The 22,880-nt window shown below is 48.9% G+C and overlaps 1 protein-coding gene across 50 annotated transcripts in view; it reads right to left on the reverse strand.

The window, feature by feature from the left end:
* MAP4K4 (mitogen-activated protein kinase kinase kinase kinase 4) overlaps nucleotides 1–22,880 on the reverse strand; it is a 151,426-nt gene that overhangs the window by 19,796 nt on the left and 108,750 nt on the right. For 4 of the 50 annotated variants that reach the window (XM_086327834.1, XM_086327863.1, XM_086327835.1 and 1 more), the window contains 13 exons: nucleotides 22,619–22,794; nucleotides 20,940–21,012; nucleotides 19,035–19,245; nucleotides 14,799–14,960; nucleotides 11,915–12,001; nucleotides 11,168–11,356; nucleotides 10,177–10,338; nucleotides 7,550–7,783; nucleotides 6,491–6,597; nucleotides 4,692–4,843; nucleotides 3,684–3,781; nucleotides 1,637–1,812; nucleotides 944–1,064 (listed from right to left, as the gene is read on the reverse strand). In XM_086327834.1, coding sequence (XP_086183960.1) covers nucleotides 944–1,064; nucleotides 1,637–1,812; nucleotides 3,684–3,781; nucleotides 4,692–4,843; nucleotides 6,491–6,597; nucleotides 7,550–7,783; nucleotides 10,177–10,338; nucleotides 11,168–11,356; nucleotides 11,915–12,001; nucleotides 14,799–14,960; nucleotides 19,035–19,245; nucleotides 20,940–21,012; nucleotides 22,619–22,794 — 1,948 coding nt within the window. The remainder of the gene's footprint in view (nucleotides 1–943; nucleotides 1,065–1,636; nucleotides 1,813–3,683; nucleotides 3,782–4,691; nucleotides 4,844–6,490; nucleotides 6,598–7,549; nucleotides 7,784–10,176; nucleotides 10,339–11,167; nucleotides 11,357–11,914; nucleotides 12,002–14,798; nucleotides 14,961–19,034; nucleotides 19,246–20,939; nucleotides 21,013–22,618; nucleotides 22,795–22,880) is intronic. The other 46 variants (XM_086327861.1, XM_086327851.1, XM_086327849.1 and 43 more) reach the window with 15 other exon arrangements.

A 22,880-nucleotide genomic window follows, 5' to 3' on the forward strand; every position in this document is an offset into this window, starting at 1 on the left:
ACACTGGTCTCGCTCAGCACCGCTGACAATGCCGAAGACCCTACTGACCCTGCCTGCTGCGGTGCTGGGTGGCTCCGCAAGCTCTGCCAAGCCATCAAGGCAAGACTGGAGGGCATCAGCTGGGTCTGCTCCCGCCTCCTCGCCAAGTGCCTCAGCTGAGCCAGCGGAAGCCACGGCAGAACCCACGCCACGCTAGTTTATCTGCCACGGGAGCTGCTTTACCAAAACTACTGGCTCTGTCTCCTTTCTTTCTCTCTAAAGCCTTAGAAAGCGCACTATCACTTCTCTAAACCCTCATCTTTCCTGGGCCACGTCCCACCTTCCATCCTAATGTGGTGCCAGAGCATGAAACACACTCAGGAAGAGGCCTGCAGTTCTAGACAGGAGCCCTGCTCTGCTTAAACGAGAAGAGCATCACTTTCCTTCCCTCTAAGCTACGAAGTGAATAGGCAGTTGTAAAACTTGGCAGAAGGAGCACATCTCAGGGGGCACACGTTAAATATTCCATGTAGGAGGAGACTAACACCCGAGCACAGAGCAGAGACCGCCCCCCTATCCCCTTTGGCTCCAGGAGGCTCTTGGCTCCCGGGTGGCTCCTGCCTGCCCCGGCCGCTCCCGCCTCAGCCCACGGCCTCTTGGAGCCGAGAGCTCTGTGCATACCTCCCGGCTGCCCTGCTTCAGACACAGACTGTGGGGCTCGCATGGGGCTGGGAGGGGGGGCTGCCACACAACATGCAAAGAGGGCAGGACTGGGGGACGCTGCCGGCCGCCCCGGGGGTGTGGGGCACACGCCTGCCTCCCACACCCCGGCCCCGCTGCCCTCTGGGCCTGGTTAATGTGAGAACAGATGACGATGCAGAAACAGCATGAGTGAGTGGATGAGCAAGTGGGTTAATGACCACAGGAGCAACTCGGCCTCTAACCGCGCGGAGCACATGGGTACCTGGCGGACGATCAGCGTGCCCTCTTTGGACGGGGTCAGGGCTGGTTCACTCTCCACGTCGTCATGGACAACCATGGTTTTCACGGACTCCGTTTCACCATTGCTCAAGTTCAGAGATGATCTGTTGAGACACAATCCAGACGTGAGGAGCCGTGACCCACAAGCCAAAGATACAGTGGTTACGTTTTTCACCTTCTCAGGGACCTAAGGCTACAGGTATAAAGTTTCCCCAAGGAAAATGAACTAAAATTTCCCTTTTGTCACAGCCTCAAATTAAACAGAGAAAATGAGACACCAGGAGCCCTGGAGAGAGGCACTGACATGCACACACACAGCAACCAAAAGGAGGGGAGACAGACAGGCTTGCTCCACCACAGTGACACATTCAATTTCACAGGATCAGAGGCCAGGGTTAGAAACCTTGTCCCAACTGGAAAGAAGGCCCGGGGGGGGACACTCGGGAGTGCATGCTCAGCTGTGTCTGACTCTGTACAACCCCATGCACTCTAGCCCACCAGGCTTCTCTGTCCATGGGACTCTCCAGGCAAAAATACTGGAGTGGATTGCCATTTCCTTCTCCGAGGATCTTTCCGACCCAGGGATCTCCTGCACTGGCAGGCGGGTTCTTTACCACCGAGCCCCCTGGGAAGCCCACGGGGACACTCATCCTCCCTAACGCTCAGTGGGACTGACGCGGCTCTGGTGTCCTCCGGGCCAGACGTGGGCTCCTCGGCCCCCTCCTGCTCCGCATCGTCGTCCTCCTCGTCCGTCGTCCCCGACTCCTCGCTGGAGGAGGAGTAGTCCGTCACCTTGTGCGGCGGCCGCACGTCCTCCACGGCCCGCAGCTCTTTGGCCAGCGCCGTCAGGTCCTAGCGCAGGGTACAGAGGAGGGTCAGGGAGGCGGGAGGGGCAGAGCACAGCGGCCAGCGCCTCGTCCCAACCATCCATCAAACAGCCATTCGCTTTTGCAAAACTGTCTTGTAGGGAGTCTACTGGTATCGTGAAGTGGAGCCCTTAATGTTTTTGATAGGAAAGACCAAGAAAAGTCAAAAAGCTGGAAGAAACAGAAAAGATTTCTTTAGATGTTCAAGATGCTGTACTCAGTTTAAACCTGACGGCCATAAAAAACAATCATCTGTTTATGATGAGCTGAGAATATTTTTCTAACTATCAAATTCTATTTTTTGTTTCAAATTCTACATTATATATATATATCTTACCAAAATAAAAACATTCAAAAAAAAATGTATGCTGCATTCTGGCATAACTACAGCAATTGCTTCTTCCTCTCTGCTAGACAGAAAATTCTAAATCAACAAACGTGTGCAAGATAGATCTTGGTAGTTTGTTATCAAGATATTTGGCCCTGTGGCAAAGTCTTCTTTTAAGGAGATGTTCCAAAAAGCAGGAAGATTCTAGTTAAAGCGGGGTGATTTAAACTATTTATTTTCGGAGGTTTTTAACTCCAACTTTTCTTTAGAAAAATGTCCAACTTGCAGAAAAGTGAAAGGCGGTGACGTGATTACGGTGTACGCCTCACGTCTGGCTTCAGACTGTCAACCACTTGCCACATTCCTGAACAAAGTTCCTGACGTGTTAGATAAGAAAGTACCTAGCGTGTGTGGCTGGGCAGGCTTCCCTACCACCGACAGGACCATGCGCGCAGGAGGGAAAGCTGCCTGGCGTTACTCACAAGCGCATCAGCCCCCTTTACTCTTCGATGTGAAGATTTTTTAGAGTTAATCAATTATCAATTATCCAAATACAACTTTCGAGCTTGATTGTTATCTCTATTCTACATCTTCATATGGAAGCTCGAAATATGTACGTGGCCCCACTTCCTTCTGGCAGAGTCTCTTCTCACCAGTTAAGAACCTGCTTCTTTCCTTTGCGCCTGAGCCTCTCAGACAAGTAAGCATGGACTGGCCTGGCCTCCTGCTCGCAACTTCATGAGTACAGCTGCGGTTTTTTGTTATAGTGAGTTTTTTTTTTTTAAAGCTGTATTTAATAATAAGCACACAAGGTGAATTTGGGGTGTTGAGAAAGATGAAACAAAAGTTTAGGGCTTTTTAGTTTGAGAAGAGAGCAAGTTGAGGAAGGAAGAGGCATGCAGGTGGAACACAGGCCGAGTTTAACGGCAGTTAGAATGCGCTCGGGTGCTGAGCTGTTTAGACGGGGCTTACCACTTCACCCTGCAGTCGGCGGGGGTCCGTTGAGCCAGAGAAGCCATCGGTGAGAAGGAATGCACAGCACAGGGAGCAGAGAGGAGAGAAAGGGGAGGGGGCACAGAAATCAGTGCAAGCAAAAGGCAAAACCCTGGAAGTCTCAGACCCCCAGTGTGCCCAGTGACAGGGCAGCTGCCGCATCGAGGACAAGAGAGACAGAACAGCCACACCGCTGCCCCACGGGCCAGGGGCAGGATGTAAACCCCGGGGAGCTTAAGAAGGCGAGGGAAAACATCTCTTCTTAAAGCCAGTGTTTTAGATGCCCACTCACCAAGAACATGTAAAGGTCGATGCCAAGCAAAGAGAGAGAAGGCTTTTCTTTTGTATCGTTTTAAACGACTGGGCGGGCAGCGGGGTGCAGAGCACACTGTGTCTGAGGTTTACAGCTTTCCTTATAACCCCTCAAATCTGCAAGGCCCCACAAGGAGGCCTGCAGCCTTCGCAATGACACAGCTTTCAAAGAAAGCTCTCGCTCGAGCTTGAAATGAGTAAAATGGATTTTGTGCAATTCTTACAGCAGGCTTGAGAGGTCTAAACACTTCCTTTTTATCTTCAGGCTTTTTTGCTGCGTTTTCAAGGCGCTGAGATGGCGAGCCTTCAGATTTGGATGATGCTGTGAGGTTCAGAGATGAGAAAGACAGAGACACATGAACATCCGAGCGTGGCCCACAAGGCCGCCCAGCCCACCGGGCCATGATCACCTCCTGGTGGTCCTGCCCGCTTGTCAGCCATGCTCACGGCAAGGGCTCCCTCCACACACAGGTCCGAACCCCAGGTTTCTGACCCTTCCTGAGAACCCCTGACTGTCATACTGCACTAATACGTGTTCACAACTTGTTACATTACATCAATGATACAGTAGAGGGAATTTCCGCTAACCTACTATTAAGAGTAGGTGAGGATAACCAATATCAATGACAACATTGATGGAATTTATGCTGAGAAGAGTGGGTTCAAAGCTCAGTTTGGACGTTTAGCTAAACACCTTGGACGAGTCAGGGAACTGAAGTACAGTTATTTGAACGTATACAATGAAGACACAATATATATCCATCTCCTGGGGGCTGCTATAAGGATTAAGTGGGAAGATGTTCAGCAAGTGTGAACTCTCAAAACTTAACTCTTACTGTTAAAATTATGATGACTATTTGTGTCTCTAGCAAACCTACACCAAAACATTGTATGGTAATATGCAGCTGTGAAAACCTCCAGGTCTTTTCCATGACTGAAAAGGATTTCCAAAACACAGTCAACTCTGAATCGACATGGGGTGGAATTCTCAAGGTCCACTCACGCGTGGAGTTTTTTCAGCAAGTCAGTAATTCAGTACTGCAGGACCCCCAGATGGCTGGATCCGTGGGGTGTAACTAGAGGCAAAGGAACCAGGGATGGAGGGCTGACTATGCAAGAGGATTTTCAACTGCTGGGTGGAGGTGGGGAGGGGGGTGTCCCTAAACCCTGGGTGTTCAAGGGTCACCCCGTGTGTGAGCATGGAGAGGGAGAAGAAAGGAAAGGCAGCCTACATCTCACTCTGAAGCGCTCCCCGGAGCCACTCTGAGACCCTGGGTGGGAGCCGGGCTGGGACCCCGAGTTGCTGGACCCCGAGGAGCTGCCACTGCCCGGCCTGGGTGCCAGCTTCTCCACTCTCTCCCAGAGCAGCCTCGGCTCGATGCTACTGTTGGAGAAGAAGACAAGAGAACCACTCAGGCTTTGTCCCAAGACAGAGTGTCAGACGGTAAACACGAGCACCGTGTCATCACTGAGATGCAGCAGTAATGAGAACATTAGCCCACAAACAGATGTAACATGAAAGTCACCAGAAGCGACAGCAGTGTTGTCCACTGGTTTTACCTCAGATAGCTGAACACACCGAAAATGTGAAAGATGTTCTGCCGTTGTTGTTCAGTTGTTAAGTCACGTCTGACTCTTTTTGCGACACCCTGGATTGCAGCCTGCCACGCTCCTCTGCCCACGAGATCCCCAGGCAAAAACACTGGAGTGGGTGCCATCATCTCCTCCGGGGGGTCTCTGCAACCATTGGCGGACCCCAAATCTTCTTTGGGTGTGAAGAGGAAATGCTACTGTTCCGTCTACAAGTGTCACTATTTTGTCTCAGCTACAAACTCAGTTTCTTATTATGAAAAATTCCACCCATGTGATTACACACAAAATCATACTGTTTCCAGTACCTGCTGCTGTCAAGAACTGAGTCCTCTTCCGGTGATCGGGGCTGGAAGCGTGACAGCCCATGGGCTGTGGCATACCCCTGCCGTGGACACACCACAGCACCGGCTTTCTAGGTTAAAGAATTAACACGTGGACTCGGGCCCAGGAGGACCCTGCAGCCCACCCTGACTGCTGACAGTTGAGAAAGTTCTCCATGAAGCTCCTGGGTTGTCACCCATTCCACTGCCTCAGGTTATCCCGTGACACCAAGTCTGGAGGCTCAGTGATGATCAGGGTACAAACCCTTCACACGACCTCTTGTGAGTTGCTGAGCTGGAGAACATGGTTGCCACCGACTACATGAGGTTATGGAGCCCTTCAAATGTGACCAGTGCAGCTCAGGAAATTAAAGTTTTAATTTTATGTAATCTTAATAAACTTCAAATTTAAGCAGCCTCATGTGGCAAAAGCAACCCACTCCAGTATTCTTGCCTGGGAAAATCCCATGGACAGAGGAGCCTGGTGGGCTACAGTCCATGGGGTCGCAACGAGTTGGACAGACTTAGTGACTAAATTGCTACCAACACCCATGTGGCTAACAGCTACTCTATACAACAGCTCTAGAACTTGAAAACATTTTGTGGTTAATCCACAAGCTTACCCCCAACTCAAAGTCAACCTCTGTCTTTCTCTCGTGGCCCGTGTGTAATTTATATGCCACTCCCAGGGCCCCCCAACACCCTTTGGATAACAAACCTTCTCAGGTCACAGTGCCCTTAGAAACCTACCCTTCCCACTTAAAACTCCCAGAGGCAGGGATTTTTCATCTTAAAACTGCCACAATACATGGTCAGATTTCATCTCTTTCCTGCATCAATTTGACATTACAGATGAATTTGACATTACTCACATGAATGGATTTTATGGCATTTTCTTTATAAAAGGATCCCCTCTTTGCCCCAGAACTTCCGTGTTTAAGAGCACAAAAAACGCTATGCAAGGCTCAAGAGAGAGGGGATATCTGTATACTTAAAGCTGATTCACATTTTTGTACGGCAGAAACCAACACAACATTGTAACGCAATCATCCTCCGATTAAAAAAAGACCACAGGACACGGGGCGGCAGGCCTGTCCTGAGCTTCGCTCGTCACTCACCTGGTAGAGTTTCTCTGACCAGCCTGGTTACTCTGCTGCCCACTGCCCTGCAGTGGGGAATCCCGGCGGGACAGGACAGGGGACCGTGATGTTGTTCTCACAGGGACCTTTGGGTACCAAATACAGCGATTAAACTACTGAAAACATGAGAAGAACAGAGGCTTTCCTACCAAACCCCTCTAAGGTTGTCCTAGCTCGCCACCCTCTGTCACACTCCTACCCCCGCCCGCCGAGCCTCTCTGCCCTCCAGTGACGCGACAGAAAGAGGAAACGTGGGCAGAGGCGCCAGGCCCGCCTTTCTAAGCCCCGTCACGTCTGAATGGTGCTGGCGTGAAGCGTGGTGGCAGGGGACATACAAAAGCATTTTGCTGCGATAATGTGAGAATCAGGGAAATAAGCTCAAAGAAACCAAACAATGGCTTACAAATGGATGGGCGAGAAACAAAGGGTGTCGGAAGCAAGAAAATATTCAGAGGAAGCAAGTTCCGAGTGGAGGGGGAAAAAAAATTAAAATGTGACTTTTTGTTGAATTTCAACATTAATGACCAAACCCAAAATTTCAGAAACGTTAAAATTGGCGGGGGGGGGACCCAAACAAACCCCAAAATCCCTCAATTTAAAAAAAAAAGTCTGTTTTGGGAAACATTTATGTTCGTTTTTTCCCTTATGAGATCTTTTCTGAAAGTTTTGGTATTACTTAGCAGTGCGGAGTCATTTATAGCTTCTGTATAAACTTGATAAGACAGCTGGTAAAATATATTTTGATCCTGTCTGTTCTAGATGCATACTCTCTGTAGATGTACTCTTATTCAATTATTTTGGCATCTTGTGTTTCAGTACAGAGTGAGAGACACCAATGAAGAGCTAACTGGCTGAGGGCTGAATGTGGCTGCCTCACTACGGAATTTTCTCCCCACTGTGAGAAGTTCCTCTGCCATTTCATCACCCATTAATTCTGGTGACGTCACCACACCCTTCACTGAAATCAGTTAATTAAAAAATAAATAAGGAAATAAGGAAAAGGAAAAAGCAGCACACGTCTGTCTTTCTGCTCCTTACCCTTGGAGGCACCTCGTCACTGTCTGATCTAGACCAAGCCTTCTGGGCTGGGTCGGGCACCTCCGCCTTAGAGTCAGAACTCTGACTGAGCACCTCACTGCGGGAAGGTGGGCAGGGGTCCTGAGAGCGAAGATGGTGGTGTGCAAATTTGGGAGGAGAAGGGTCACTGAAGGAATGGGATCTCGAGACAGGGGAAACATTGTTCTTGAGAGATGCCAGGTGGGACCACTGTACCTTCCGAGAAAACAAAACACAACACATTCAATGCGTTCTGCAGAAAACGCTTTTCTGGTAAATATCAAATCCAGAGAGAGCACCAGGGCGGTGGGGGACCCAAACGGGGTGACTTAGGACTAGGTCAGCCAAGCGGACAACAGCTATGCTTTGATGGGGGTGGCGCACAAGGTGGTCTGGGCAGCATAATATGCAGAAAAGAACAAATGTACATTTATAAGGAAAACTCTTAGTACCCAGACAAACGTTACAGAGAGTGGTAAATGTGAAGATTAAAAAAAAGAAACAGCGTTCTTGTCTGATGGACAACGTGCAGCATGCATTTCTGCGTCAAAGCAGCTGGACAGGCAGAGAGTGGGGAGACCACAGGATGGACATCGCCACGCGTGCACAGCTGTCTGCCCATCCTCCCATGGCCTGGCAGGGCAAGTAACAACAGAGTCACATGCTTACTGTGCAAAGACCAACCCTGCGTGTTTTGATAGATTGTACGAGTTTAACTTAAAAACAGCCAGATTGTCAAATACACCAACCATTTCCCTTCTTTTTTGTCCCACAACTTAAAACACTCCAATCCCCTGAGAACTTTACATGTGTTTCTACTAGTCAGAAAAAGAAAAGGACTTCAATTTCTTTAGAAATAGTCAGCAGTGGAATTCCCTAAATGGACTGCTGAGGGGGTATTCAGTCTACTTGACACTGGAAGAAATAAGACAGTGCCTTGGCAACTGAAACCATCTGGTCACTTTTAAACTGGAAAAGCCATCTCTGAAACAATCTGTATTTTCTTAAGACTACACTTTTTGTTTTAAAATAATGGTCCAGTATTAAAATTTGTATAATTCTAGCTATTACATCATCATATTTGATGAGAGCTGGAAATATTCAATCAGGATTGATTCAACGTTGCCAGGTGTAAGATCCAGAAATAGTTCCAAGTTCATGATTTCTAGGTGAGAGTCATGTAAGTTCTGTTATTGGTATAATCCCAGACTTCCAAAATATTTAAGATTTTCAGGGGGAAAGCATGTAACTAAAAGCATCATCTGTAAGTGTAATAAAATATAGGTTTTAAAATGAAGTCCTACGTGAAAAAAGGTTTCTCCCAAATCATGTTTTCGTAAGTGCAGGTTTTGGCTAAAAGTCACTTTAGACAGAAAAGGGAAAATAGAGCCTATTTCTAGGCACTTTGTTAATTAGTCATCAGTATAAGAAGTAGTCTGCACAATGCAGGAGCTCCTTTTCTCTGCACTGGTAGTGGCCACATAAAGAGTCTGCATTTAGGGGACGTTTAACCTTCAGCAAACCTGTTCTCCCCGTCCTCCTCCCCCCGTCATCCATCCTGCTCTCCTCTAAAACCCTCTCTGTTTCCACTCCTCACTTTCTGGAGCTGCCCGCTGGCTTCTGGGTCAGTGTTTCTGTGAATCAGGACACTGCTTGTCTCATAAACACCAGCCTCCCAACACTGACCCCACTGAGCTTCACCCCAGGTCTTCTTTTCCCTGTAAAACTGTTCCAAATCAAGTGTATTTATGGCAAAGTACGCTCCAGTCCTCATTTGGGTTTGTCTGAACAGCACTGCTACCTCCACCGTCCCCCAACCCAGGCCAACAGCAGCTGACAGGTAAACGCAGCCTCAAGGACTCAAGTGTCCAGTACTCTGGACTGCACGGCTGCAGGGAGCGAAATGCCTGAAGGCCAGCTATCTTCAGGGAGAGTGGGGACCAGCGTCTTAAGGATCTCTGAGATCTCCGACCCGGGTCGTCTCTGCTGTCTGCTTTATCCTCCAGAGAGCATGGAGGTCCCCTCCACCCAAAGCTGGGCAGGGCCGAATGCCAGGGACGACCCAGTGGCCTCTACCCTGACCTACATCAGGGAAACCCACACCCAACCCACTTGGGTCGTAAACTTTTTTTGGATGTTGAACCTTTTCAGAGTCTGATAAAAGTCTCCTTCCCTTTTCCCGCTCCAAAAATACGTATGTTTATACAAAAATTTTTAAAAATAAAAGAATCTCAGGGCCTCCCACTCACGGAACTCCCCAGGTTGAGACAAGGTCTCCCTTTGCATACTTAGAACGGTATCTTTCTATAACCTAAACAGAAAAGTCTTTGCATTCGGTAAGGAGGCACTGCTTTACAAACATCTGAGTCAGTGAGGACGAAAAGTTAGGCAGGAAGAAGAAATCACCGAATCTAGATGTTCTTAGTGAGAACAACAAAGAGAACCTTGGCTTTCCCTACCCGCTGAGGCCAGGTTCTCCTTAGTCTTAACTCACTCTGCTAACGTCTTCTCTTTCTAAACAAACCAAACTGAGCCGTTTGAGCAGGCCGGTAGCTCGCCGAGCCTCTGTGAGCGTCTCCTTGACCCACACAGCCCACGGGCCACTCTACCTGTGGCTCGGCGGGTCTCTGCAGGGCAGGGTGCACAGACTCGGAGTTGCCACTCGAAAAAGACTCTGATCTGGAAGGCACTGGAGGTTCCAATACTCGGCCCGTCTGCTTAGACTGGGCTTCGGGGGAGCTGTGGTTAGTTTTCCTAAATCTATCTTCCACCTGCGTCAGAGAATCAGGAGACAGAACTCAGGGTTAGTAGGAGAAAGAAAAAAAAAAAAAAAGCAGAGACGCTGGAGACAGCCTGAAAGTGGAAAGGCCCTAAGGAGAAGCCTTCTATTTTCTCCAACCACAAGAAAAGAGACAGAGGCAGACAGCACAGGACAGCGATCTGAGGCGGACTCAAGAAATCTTCACAAAGATCAAAATTGAGAGAGGCAGCCTTTAAGACCTCCCCCCACCAGCTGGACGCTAGGAGTGCATGTGAAGATAAGCCAAGAAAGGAAATTAATCTCTTGCAACCAACTAAACCCACTGAATATCACCAGGAATCTAGCATGTTTCATTCCAGCAAAAATCAAGGCATTGCCGAACAAGCAGGACATCTGCTCCTAGAAGGTGCTACATGAGGGCCTGGTTGGAGGATGCCCCCCACGGGCCAGCATCCATACCCTACGGGCCGCCCAGTCCATCCTGCCCATATCCTAGCAACCGTCTTGCTTTGTCACATCCCTGCCAGAGGCCCTGGGAGCCCACATGCCCCAATTCAGAAAATAAACCCTTATCACCGAAAATCCAGTGAGTCAGGCCCAGGGACGCTTCATTCACTCAGCAGCTCTGGGAAAACAGCTGAGCAGGCCACCATCCCCCCGTGTACAGGGACAGAAGGATGCTACCACACAACCTCCTGTCTTCCCGTCTAGGTCTGGGAACCGTCAAAGAGGCGCTTGGGTCCTCTCGAGACAACACCAAGCAGAGAAGGGGCCCCTCCCAGCCCCTGACCGCCCACCACCCCCTGGGGAGGGCACAGGACGAGGGGCACCCACCGTACCTCGCGGGCCCGGTCAGCGGGCTCGTGCGGGGCCTTGGGCTCGTGCAGGCCAGCCTTGCTCCTGTCTGGCGGCGGGGGCGGCCTCCGGGGGTCGTGCTGTAGAGACAGGAGATAGGCTTGTTCTTGCTGCAGCTGCCTCTGGAGCCGCTCTGCCTGCCGGTGCTCCTCCAGCTCCCGCCAGCGACACTCCTTGGGGGGAGAGGGGACACTCAGTCCAGGGCCCTGGGGCGGCTGCCTCACCCTGGTTCCACTTCTCCCCAGGACAGCGTGCGCTGACTCTGGCTTCATGACAAAGCAAATCAGCCAGGATGCAGAATGGCGGATTACCTGCAGGAAAATCTGACCGCGTGCCACTACGCATAAGGTCACTGGACAGGTAGAGAGAAACCCCTCCCCCGGAGATGCTGGCTTCGGTGGCTTCAAAAGACACTTGCAAGAGTCTAGGTAAAAGTCCCTAAGGCATGAGCCTTGAACCTTCCACTCTCAGCATCCTAGCTTGTTCACCAAATGCCAGGTGTGCTGTGCAAAACCTTGTCTATCTACTGAATGAGAACAGGGAACTCAGCAACGGGAAAGAAGGGATGAAAAGCTGCCTCTAGGTGTGCCCAACAGCAGTGGGAGCCCAGAGGACGTGTCAGTGAGAGCTGGCCAGCCCTGTGGCACTGGCCACAGGGGCCCAGAGGGTCGGCAGGGCCCTGCCCAGCTCGGGATGCCCTAGCTGCGGGGTGGGGCCGCGCGGGGCGTTACCAGTAGCATGGCCTGCTCCTGGAGCAGCTGCTGCTGAAGCAGTTCCAGGTGACGCTGTTCCTCTTCCAGCTGCCGTCGGATATACTCCTGTCACACAGAGAGCACCCACAATCAGCGGATCCCCGAGGGAAGCGTCAAGACTCCCTGCGTGCGGGGCCCACAGCTGTCTGCCCCCACCGTCTGGGGGTGACTCATTTAGTCACAAATGGCTGAAAAAGCCCACTGCTAAGGCTATCCCCCCCAGGAACTTTGAATTGGCCTCCGAGACCTAGAGAGTCTCATAAATAATGACATGCACGCCAATGACAACCACAAAGGCATGGCTGAGTTTTTCTGTTTGCACGCGGCTGCTGTACATAAACAGAAGCTCTGAAAGGCCCAGGCTGTTCCTCTTCAGAAGGTAAGCCCTGAGCACCCGAGAGTCTAATGAGGAGACCAGAGTGTTCATGTTAATATATGTCTGATAATTATTATTTATAACAAGCATGAATTGCTAATTTTTAAAACCCCAAACCAAAAACTGTTTAATATTAAACGACCATGCTTTGTTCTTTTCTCTAACACACAAAGACAACGAGTACATTCTGAAAGTCCTGGCATGGGAACACCAGACACAGGAGGCTTCTCCCAGGTGAACAGTGATGGGTGTGTGTGTCTATGGGGTAAGCTGACGTGTGTGTGTGTGTGTGTGTGTGTGTGTGTGTGTGTGTGCCTATGGGGTAAGCTGACTTGTGTACGTGTGTGTCTATGTGGTAAGCTGACTTGTGTGTGTCTGTGTGTGTCTATGGGAAGGGGTGACTTCTTTTCAATGGGAAGAGAATGATAAACCTCTATAACAACACAAACAAAAATAACCAGGTAAACACATCCAAAATATATGATGTAAAGAGGAAAATCCCAACTGTGGAGCTGGCTGCGTACTTGAAGGGATGGGAAATCAGGAGACCTTGACCTACCAACAATCAGACGAGTTTCCAACAAGGCCTCAACCACCCACTTTCTCAGTCTTCTCTTTAGGGAAATGAGCACCAAGAATATTCTCTCCCAACTCTCAGGACTTTTTATGAGGTTCATATATGAAACAGACATGAAATTACTTCAAAAAGCACAAAGATTTTACAAATAAAATGCTCCCTTTCAACAGGGGAAAAGCTCACTACTCTAATAAAGGAGTAGACTGAGGGGTCTGGGAGGAGAGATTTTATTTTGAAATTCAGATTATTCAGATTATTTCTTTACAGTGTCTACCACGGATTGTATACCTTAAAAGCAGCCATATAGCTGGGCTGAACAGGTGGAGAGAACACTAGAGAGCAGAAATCATGGCATAAATTTCCTCAGAAAGTTTTTCTTTACAAACCAAAACTCAATCTGGGTAAAGTGTATCCACAGGCCAGTGGGCAAAGGCCCCTGGATTCTAATCCAGGCTCCAGTCCTGGACACGGAAGCTCCCCTGCACCACACCCTCAGGATGGCCAAGACCTGCCCTGGGGCGTGTGCCCACCACTGCACCCCCCGCCCCTAATGACTGAGAGGACCCTGACTCCCGGCTCCCCACTTCTTCAAACCAAACAGAACTGAATCACAGCCTCAAGCTCCAGTCAGGACATCGCTGTTTTTTTGCCTTCACGTCACAGGGACAATTGGACAAGGACACATGTGTACAAACACCGACGTTCACACAGAATTGATGCGTTTCTACAGCAAGCTGACACGGGGAATATTTTGGAAGAAAACTGACCTTTCATGCTATTTTTATAAAAGAGGAGGTGATGAACATGTGCTATACATGAAAGTCAGTGACTCTATTAGAACAATGAAGGTTAGTACTGGAGTCACACCCTCCTCTCCCAATCAAGTTTCAACAATTATCCCTCGGTGACTTAATTTTTTCAAGCGTCTATTTTCTCTTCTTTGTAGTCCCCAAGTAGAAGTCAGAATAGGAAACCTAAACACACCACAGTCAGCTGGCCAACAAAGTCAGTAAAGAAAGAGATAAAATAACTTGAATTCCAACAGCAACAAAAAAATGTTACGTAGATCCAACACTAGGAAAACCCAAGACAAAGGATGAGTCTCAAGGATAGTAGCTGAATAATCAAATTTGGATGATAATACCATTGTTTATAAGCATTTTAAGCATGAATTTCAGGTATCATTTAAATTGGTCCCCATTCATATCCTTTTTCCTTTATTCAAAGCTTGTAACAAAGACTGATGGACTCAATGGCACGCAAGCCAGGGAGGCAATGACAGGATTCACACAGACGACACAGGCAACAGAACGCAGAGTTTCTGTTGGCAGAGGTGGTTCAGGAATCAGATTCCCAAAGACAACTGAATCGGACATTAACATGCTATAAATATCACTAAAACACGATGGCATTTGTTTGGCTAATGTTCTAATGTTACATATGTACACACTGAATTATTAATAAGTGCAAATATATCGTAAAATAATCAGTTAGTCATTGGATCCTTCAAACATTTCTCATAGGAAATGTCTCATGGTTGGTTTTGAATTTCACTTTTTATTATCCAGATATTTGAGGTTCAAAGCATTTAAGCCAAACCTGAGAGGACACATTTAGCAATCTTTCAGTCATCATACTAGTGGAGACCACCCTGCTGGTTTTGAGGGATGTGTCTAAAGTGCAATGATTTATGTACCTGTTGGTAAAGACAAGAGATTCAATTTACTAAAGTGAATGGTTCCAACTGTTTGTGCATTCTCAAACCTCTAAAGTCCTAAACTTCTGTGTGTGTGCATGTGTGCGTGTGTGCATGTACGCGTGTGCATTATGCATGCTTTCTGCCCCCAACCCCCCAACTCTGCCAAGCGACAAGTCCCGAAGTCCCGGCCAGAACACCCCTGAGGACTGACCTGCTCCCTCTCCACTCTCCTCTTCTCCTCCTCCGCCCGCCTCCGCTCCTCCTCCTCCTTCCGTCGTCTCTCCAGCTCCTCCAGCCGCCTCTTCTCCTCCTGTTCCCGCCTCCGCTGCTCACGTTCCTGCTGCCTTCTGGCTTCCCGCTCTCTCCTCTGTTGCTGCAAAAGTCAAGATGGCGCGTCGTCAGCAGACTGCCCGGTCATGGTGCCCAGGACAGCGTGCTGTCTGCTTACAGGGAGATGCGAGAGCGGGAGCTGGGGGACTCGCATCGTCAGCAGACTGCCCGGCCACGGTGCCCAGGACGGCGTGCTGTCCGCTTACAGCGAGATGCAAGAGTGGGAGCTAGGGCACCCCGCCTCCACCAGCCAACTATTTCCACGCCGTCCCGTGCCCACACACACCAGCATCCTCATAACCACAGGTTAGAGCTGGGTTTCATTTTGATATCAGTTATTCCTTGTTCTTCACTGAACCACAGCCACGCGGGAATGACGAATTCTGTACCCGAGTATCACTGACAGGGTTACCCAAGGCTCTTAAGTCAGAAGGAAAAGTAGAGAAATGAATACAGGAGAACAGAAATAGGGCAAAAAAAAAAAAAAAAAGGAGAGAAATACTTAAAAGAGGGAAAAAAGAAGCATACATTGGAGAAAGAGGAAGTGACATCAACAAAATTAAGAGATGTCATGATTATTATCGTGAATATAAAAGCCACCGTAGCTCAAGCTCACTCTGTTCTGCACGGTGCTGAGTATCTGACAATCTTCCTTCCATGTCCCCTTACCTACTACAATTCTCAGGACAAACCCAGGAAGCCCTTCACTCCTACTCCACAGAGGAAACAGGTCCAGAAAACATAAGTCACATGTCCAATGCTGACAGGGTGGCAGGCTCCAGGTCGAGGACCACATTTGACTCCCACCGTTAACCAGACAGCACCCTACCTGCTATTACAGATGCTACTGAGGCAGCAGACTTGCTCTCACAGCCTTTCCTAACACAGACCATTCGGCCAACCTCTGAGTACCAGTGTGACCCTTGGTACACATCTGGCCACTTCTCATCCGGCCCCAGACATGCATCTGTCAGTAAAGCAGGGCCAGCACGTGGAGTACAAATCAACTCCTCCTACAAACGTGCAGAACGCTGGCCTGCAGCGCCCCTGGGATGGGGAGGTACCCTATCTCAGCACAGCGGCCACTGGCCCCAGGCTGCTACCCAGCACCTAAATTGGGAGGAACTGAGCTTTCCCTTTTATTTCACTAAAGCTAATTTAATCACTCTCCAGCACTGGCAGTGCTGCAGTCTATGGGGTCCCCAAGAGCCAGATGCAACTTAGTGACGGAAAGTCTCTAGCATAGCTCAAGAACCACAACAGAGGAAGGCTTGTGGATATGTAACAATTCCCCTCCAAGTCAGTCAGACAGGCTGCAGCAGCAGCAGGGCTGGGCACTTGCACACCCTGCCCACCACACAGCCTCTGAGTCCAGACAAGGTCAAGGGTCTACCTCACACCAGCCTCAGGGTTCAAATTCCTGTCTCCAGAGAAGACAAGGGAAAGTTTCAGAGAAAAAGTAACACATCCTTCGCGGCTAAGGATGTTCTGCCAGGTCCTTTAAGGTGGCTAGAGGGCTTCCCTGGTGGCTCAACAATAAGGAATCTGCCTGCCAATGCAGGAGTTGCAGGTTGGATCCCTGGGTTGGGAAGATCCCCTGCAGAAGGAAATAGCAACCGGCTCTAGTCCTCTTGCCTGGAGAATTCTATGGATAGAGGAGCCTGGTGGGCTACAGTCCATGGGGTTGCAAAGAGCTGCACACAGCTAAGCATCTAAACAACAACAAAGGTGGCTCTGGAACTCAACTCAAGAGATCTCAAGCCCGAAAGTTCAATGAAGAACAGGTGCGAGTTTCCAGAACACTTACACCCGAACTACCAATGCTGACTCCTCCATTTGAGAAATACTCACGAAGCATCGTGGGAACACAAAATGAATCAGACACAGCCCCTCTCATCCAAGTCTTATAGGTAAGATAAGCCACACACTTCTTAGAAATCCACAGGATAATGTGGCACGTGGTACATTTCCCTGACTAACTCACTAAACAAGTCCTGGCCGGGAGGCTGATGGCCGCGGCAAAGAACAGTGCAGTCACCAATTCCTCTTCCACATCATGTGCTAGTACTTGAAGCTGTAAACTGGATAGAGAGCCAACATTTAAACTCCAACCGTACAAACCACTACAGTCAGAACAGGCCCTTAATTGGGAGGCGTGTGTGCGGGGGTGGGGGGGTAATCAAAGGTTAAAGAAGGCCCTTAGTAAACAAATACCTTAAGAGATCACTAAGGTGAAAAGCTAGACTCTTACAATAGAACTTTAAAAGAAAATGGCCAAAATTAAACATACACACCATCAGACACCACCTCAGCAACATCAGTCCACACTGGATTAACCTTATGCCTGTGATTTCAAACAACAAAACCAAGAGAGTCTAAGAAGCATGCCTGCTCAGGTTACTCCATTAAGGATGATAAACATAATGAAAACCCTTTGAAGTATTTTCAAACTGATGTCACTCTTATTTTCTTAAATCACTCTTCCTTTAAAAACAAAATCTAACAAATTGAAAACCTGCATGCAAAGTGATTTCCAAAGCTCTCAAATTATGAAGACATTTCCTTCTTAAATTTTTCCAAGCATGCCTGAGTAAATATGTACTTTTCCAACTATGCTTTAATTATGCTGAAGTTCTCTTTCCAGATCGACACTTAAGAGCAATGCTTTCATCTCAAAAGTCTAACTTTTCTAACTAGGTCGGTGCTGATAATAGTGGGGTCCATTCACAGATACTCCACTGGCTTAGTGACTTTAACAGAAGCCGTGTGCATGCAGGCTCGGTCGCTGAGTCACGTCCAACTCGTTTGCGACCCCGTGGACTGTAGCCCGCCAGGCTCCTCTGTCCATGGGATTTCCCAGGCAAGAATACTGGAGCGGACTGCCATCTCCTCCTCCAGGGGATCTTCCCAATCCAGGGGACCAAAGCCACGTCTCTTACGTCTCCTGCACTGGCAGGTGGATTCTTCACTACTGAGCTACCAGATAACACACAGAACAAAGCAGAGATTTTCTCCACCAAATGCACCCCCTTAAGTAACCTGGGAAAAGGCATGTGTGGTGGGACTTCCCTGGCGATCCAGTGGTTAAGACTTTGCCTTCCAATGCAGGGGTTTAAGTTCGATCTTCAGTCAGGGTACAAAGATCCCACATGCCTCTTGGCCAAAAAAAAGAGAATGTAACAGAAGCAATACCATAACAAATTCAATAAAAAAAATTTTTTAAATGATCCACACCAAAAAAAAAAAAAACTTTGGGGGAAAAAAAAACCCACCATGTACTGTTATTAAACTCCACTGTACAGTATCAACTGGCTGACTGTCCTTTGGGGTTCTTTTTCTGGTATCAAGGATAAAGGTGAAACAATAAGATCAAGTAAATGGAAATAAACTACTGTAAGTGAGAAATCCGAAGCTGTGAAGCATACAGTAAATGGCAGTCAGGGAAACAAATTAAAAATTAAATTAAAATTAGATTAAAAAAGAAAAAGGGTCTTTTGAGCCTCAAGTGAAATATAGGGAACAGTGTCTCTGAGAAGTACAAAGGAAGAAGGCCTAGTAATCACATTACCAGTGCTGACAGTCTCAGTGAGTTAAAGGAGCCGGTGGTACAAAAAGTGTCCCCCACAAGGACTAACCCCACACAACCGTCAGATGACAAAACAGCATTTGTTCTTTTCTTTATCCTTCCCCCTTAAATGTATGTCAAGTGAAGGCATTTGTAGAAAACAAATGTTTTCCCGGTGGAAAGGTCTAAAAGTTCTAGGGAAATATTTATGACACACCAACTTGGACCCCGGGGCCCAGAGTGAAAGTGAAACGAGGTCAAGGCTGAGCCAGGCGACTCTGACCGCAGTGGACACGGCCTCCGCTGACCCAGGGTGATGCCACCCACGACCTGCACAGAGAGGATGAGTAACGGGGCGGGGCAGGTCCCTAAAATCCATACAAGGGAGAAAAACATTCCTGGGGCCTCTGGGCGTGTACAGTCCTGCCGGAGGGAATCAGCGCGCCCGGAGTGGCCAAGCCGGGGTGAGGACCATGGAGAACGGCCCTCAGAACGCCGGGATGCCCCTGGGACTAGACAGCGGGACCCGGCTGGAACACTGTCCTCTTCTACCTCTTCCAGCCGCCGCCTCTGCTCCTTCTGCTGCTCGATCCGCTTCTGCCTTTCCGCCAGCAGCTGCCGTTTATACTCCTCCTGCTCGCGGAGCTGCTGCTCCTGCAGGAGCTGCTGCCTCCTCAGGGCCTCAGAGCGCTCCTTGTTCTCCTGCTGGAGCCGCAGGAAGTCCCGGCGCAGCGTCGACTCCCCTGGCACGTTGACGATGGAGCTGCGGGAGGAAGCAGGTGAGGGGCTTTCAGGGGCGCGAGCCAGTCCACGTCCACATCTACATCCGCCGGGCTCCTCCCGCCCCGAGACCCGGCAGACAAACCCACGGGGATAAGTAAAGCCTACAGTTAAACAGCATCACCTCTTCTTTCATCTGCATCATCAATACCTTAAAACTCAGTCCTGAGTTTTAAGAGAGATAGGACATCTCTAGGTAGGCTCTGGAGAAAGGAATGGCCACCCTCTCCAGTATCCTTGCCTGGAAAATCGCACGGACAGAGGAGGCTGGCAGGCCTCCATGGGTTCACAAAGAGTCGGACACGACTGAAGCGACTTAGCACGCACAGTTCAACAGCATCACCTTTCATCTTTCTTTCATATGGTCATAAATACCATAAAACTCTGTCCTGGGTATCTGATTTGACAGGAGGTATCTAGGTAAGATTCTCACGTCCACTCAAACTGTGCAGTGGAAAGCTGAAGCCACCATCTTCCACCCGTTGTTAGACCCTCTGTGACCACCTGACTTCCCACCAGGAACAGCATCATCACATTTCGGGCCAGACAGGTAGTCACAACAGAGTTACCGTCAGCACGTACAGGTCCTCACCTTCTCATCTGGTCCCCTGCTCCCTGCCATGTAACCCTCTTGCTCTCTCTACTCCCCCTCGCTCTCTCTACTTCCCAGCCCAAGGGGTCCCAAGGATGCACCACTGCACAGGGAAACTGAACCACATCCCCCCCAGCTGGTGTCCCGGGGGAGAGTCACTTCTCCACTCTCAAACCCCCAGAATCACATGGCAAAGAAATCTTCCTCAACTGTTTCTTCCATTGTATCACGTCCCTAACTCCAAACAATTACACTGCTTGTGCAATCAGTTCACAATGCTCTAAAACTTTGCCTCAAATGGATTAAAATCTTTCATGCAATTACAAAAAGATACGATGGAGTTTTTCCCAAATTCTCTTCTGTCTTGATATGCTCTCTTCAAACGTCCATTCTCTGCATACGTGGTCTCTCAACCACACTCCCGGCCCTCCTTGTGTCCAGCTAGTCGGCTACATTGGACATCAGGCAGACAAGACCATTATTAAAGCTTTTAAATCCTCTCTTCCTTGATTAACGAGTCACTATGAGGTTCCTGCTACCAAATCTTCCACCTTCTGCTTCCCTGTGTCTTGGGGAGCCAGAGAGGGCCAAAACAGACTACAGAATGGATCAGCCCAGAAAGCATCCTCATAAAGGCAGTGAATGCTGGTGACCACACGGGTGGGAAGAGGAAAACCAACCAACTAACCAACAGACGTGTATTGGGGAAGACTGTAGCGTTTTCAGTGGAGGCCCTAAGTGGCCCGTGAGCGGGACAATTCAGTTTGGGCAGGACTGAGTCACAAGCTACAAGACGTTTTCCACCCACACCTCCTGGAGTGAGAACGGCCGTGGGTAAGCTGCCCTGCCCCAGTCTACCCAAACACAGCTGCCCACTTCCAAACCATGAGGAGAGGAGGCAGCACAGTCTCAGCAAAGAATCAGCAGGGAGCTCCAGAGCGGGGACAGTGTTTTACAAGAGTCTTTGAAAGAACGGAAGGAGGGAAGATATTAAGGCATTTTCAGAGAAACCGATGACTCCTTCACACGACCAGGGCATCTCCGGCAGCCCTAACCCCAGCAGGGACACAGCACGCTGTCCTTACCTGGGCTCCCCCTCCTGCTCAGGCGCCTCCTCCTCCTCTTCCTCACTCCCACTGTACTCATACTCGGTTTCATCTGTAAAGAAAAGGACAGGATGAGCGGGTCATTCACAAAGGGCGACGCTGCATGTAGGGCAAGCACCTCCGAAGGCATCACTACTGAGTATAAACCACATGTTCTTGGAGAAAACAGTGACGTGTGTGGGGAACTCGCGGAGACGAGGACCTTGACGGTGAGTCCCACTGTGATGGGTGCTCAGGCCCTGGGCCAGCAGAAGAGCTGATTCCCTTATACTCGTGACAGTCCCTTGTGGGATGCTCGGTTCAGGGGGCGCAGGGCTGGGAGAGGGGCTACAGAGGCCGAGACATGAAAGAAAAATGGACCATGAGCATCAACAAATTCACAAAGTCCATTCTGATGTCAAAACAAAAAAAAGAGAGAGATTTAATTGCCTAAACTAAGGCAATAAAAGAATATATTCAGTAATTTTTAGCACTTAGGGATCATCTTAGACAAGAGCAGACAAAAGTCTGCTGGATGGAGAAAAAGTAGGTACTCAGAGCAAAAAACCAAAATCACGTGTTCCCTAAAATTATAAAGGTGAAGTAAATCAGGCAGAGCAAGACAAATACCATATGATATCACATATTTGTGAAATCTAAAAAAATGATACAAATCAACTGATTTACATGCAGAAGAGAAACAGAATCACACACACAGAAAACAAACTGATGGTTACCAAGGGGGAAAGAGAGGGACAGGATAAATTAAGAGTTTGGGATTAGCAGGTACCACTACACAGCGGGTGCTAAGTCGCTTCAGCTGTGTCTGACTGTTTGCAACCGTATGGACCGTAGCCCACCAGCCTCCTCTGTCCATGGGCTTCTCCCGGCAAGAATACTGGAGTGGGTTGCCATGCCCTCCTCCTCCAGGGGATCTTCCCAACCCAGGGATTGAATCTGAGTCTCTCACATCTACCTGCATTGGCTGGCAGGTTCTCTACCACTAGCACCACCTGAGAAGCCGCCAGATACACACTACTGTACGTAAAGTAAACAGAAGGGCCTACTAAACGGCACAGGGCACTACAGTCAATATCCTGCAGCAAACCATAATGGAAAAGTATATGCGAAAGGATATATATATATATATATATATATGACTGAATCACTTTACATCAGAAATGAACACAACACTGTAAATCAACTATACTTCAACTAAAATAAATAAGCTAATAAGTATAAAGGTGGGACCAGGGAAAAACTGATGAAATAGAACAGCAAAAGGAGACAAAAGCACAGGCTTGTCACAGCCCCCACAGCAGCATAAGGCTCTGGAAACCCCTGAGCAGGAGAGAAGTGTGAAACAGACCAATGGGGACACCTGCCGCCCACATGCCGAGCTCTGCATGGCCCACACAGAGCGCAAGACCCCCCGGCGCAGTAAGAAGCACCGCCGTCCAGATGTGACCTGAGGTGGCAGCATCACGTACTGACCGGCCGCAGGGCCCCGCTAGCCGGGGTAACCACTGCCGGAGCCAGGGTGGCCCCTAGACCAACCTGGTCTAGACACTCAAGCCCCGGCCAGATGAGCCCAAACTCGAGCAGGAAAGGAATAACCTACTCTGACTGGCAAAAAACTAAAAGAATATTTAAGATGAGAATAAAACCAGACTTCATACCTTTCTCTCCTCTCTTCTTCCTGGTCCGGTCTATATGGTCCTTAAGCTGGATTCTAACCTGCCTTTCGTTCGGCTGATCCCTAATGAAAGGATGCTTCAGAAGCTGCTCGGTGGAGGGCCGCTGCATGTAATTCTTCACCAGGCATCCTTCTATAAAACTAAAAAACTTCTTGGACCTAAAAGAGAAAGTAAAAAAAAGATCATCAGATTTCTACTATGAAGAGCAAAGCTCCAAAGTATCAGTAACTTACAAGCTGGTACA

Source organism: Bos grunniens, chromosome 11 (assembly GCF_055505025.1).
Source record: "Bos grunniens cultivar Pamir isolate PY7600 chromosome 11, Bosgru_T2T1.0, whole genome shotgun sequence".
NCBI lineage: Eukaryota > Metazoa > Chordata > Mammalia > Artiodactyla > Bovidae > Bos > Bos grunniens.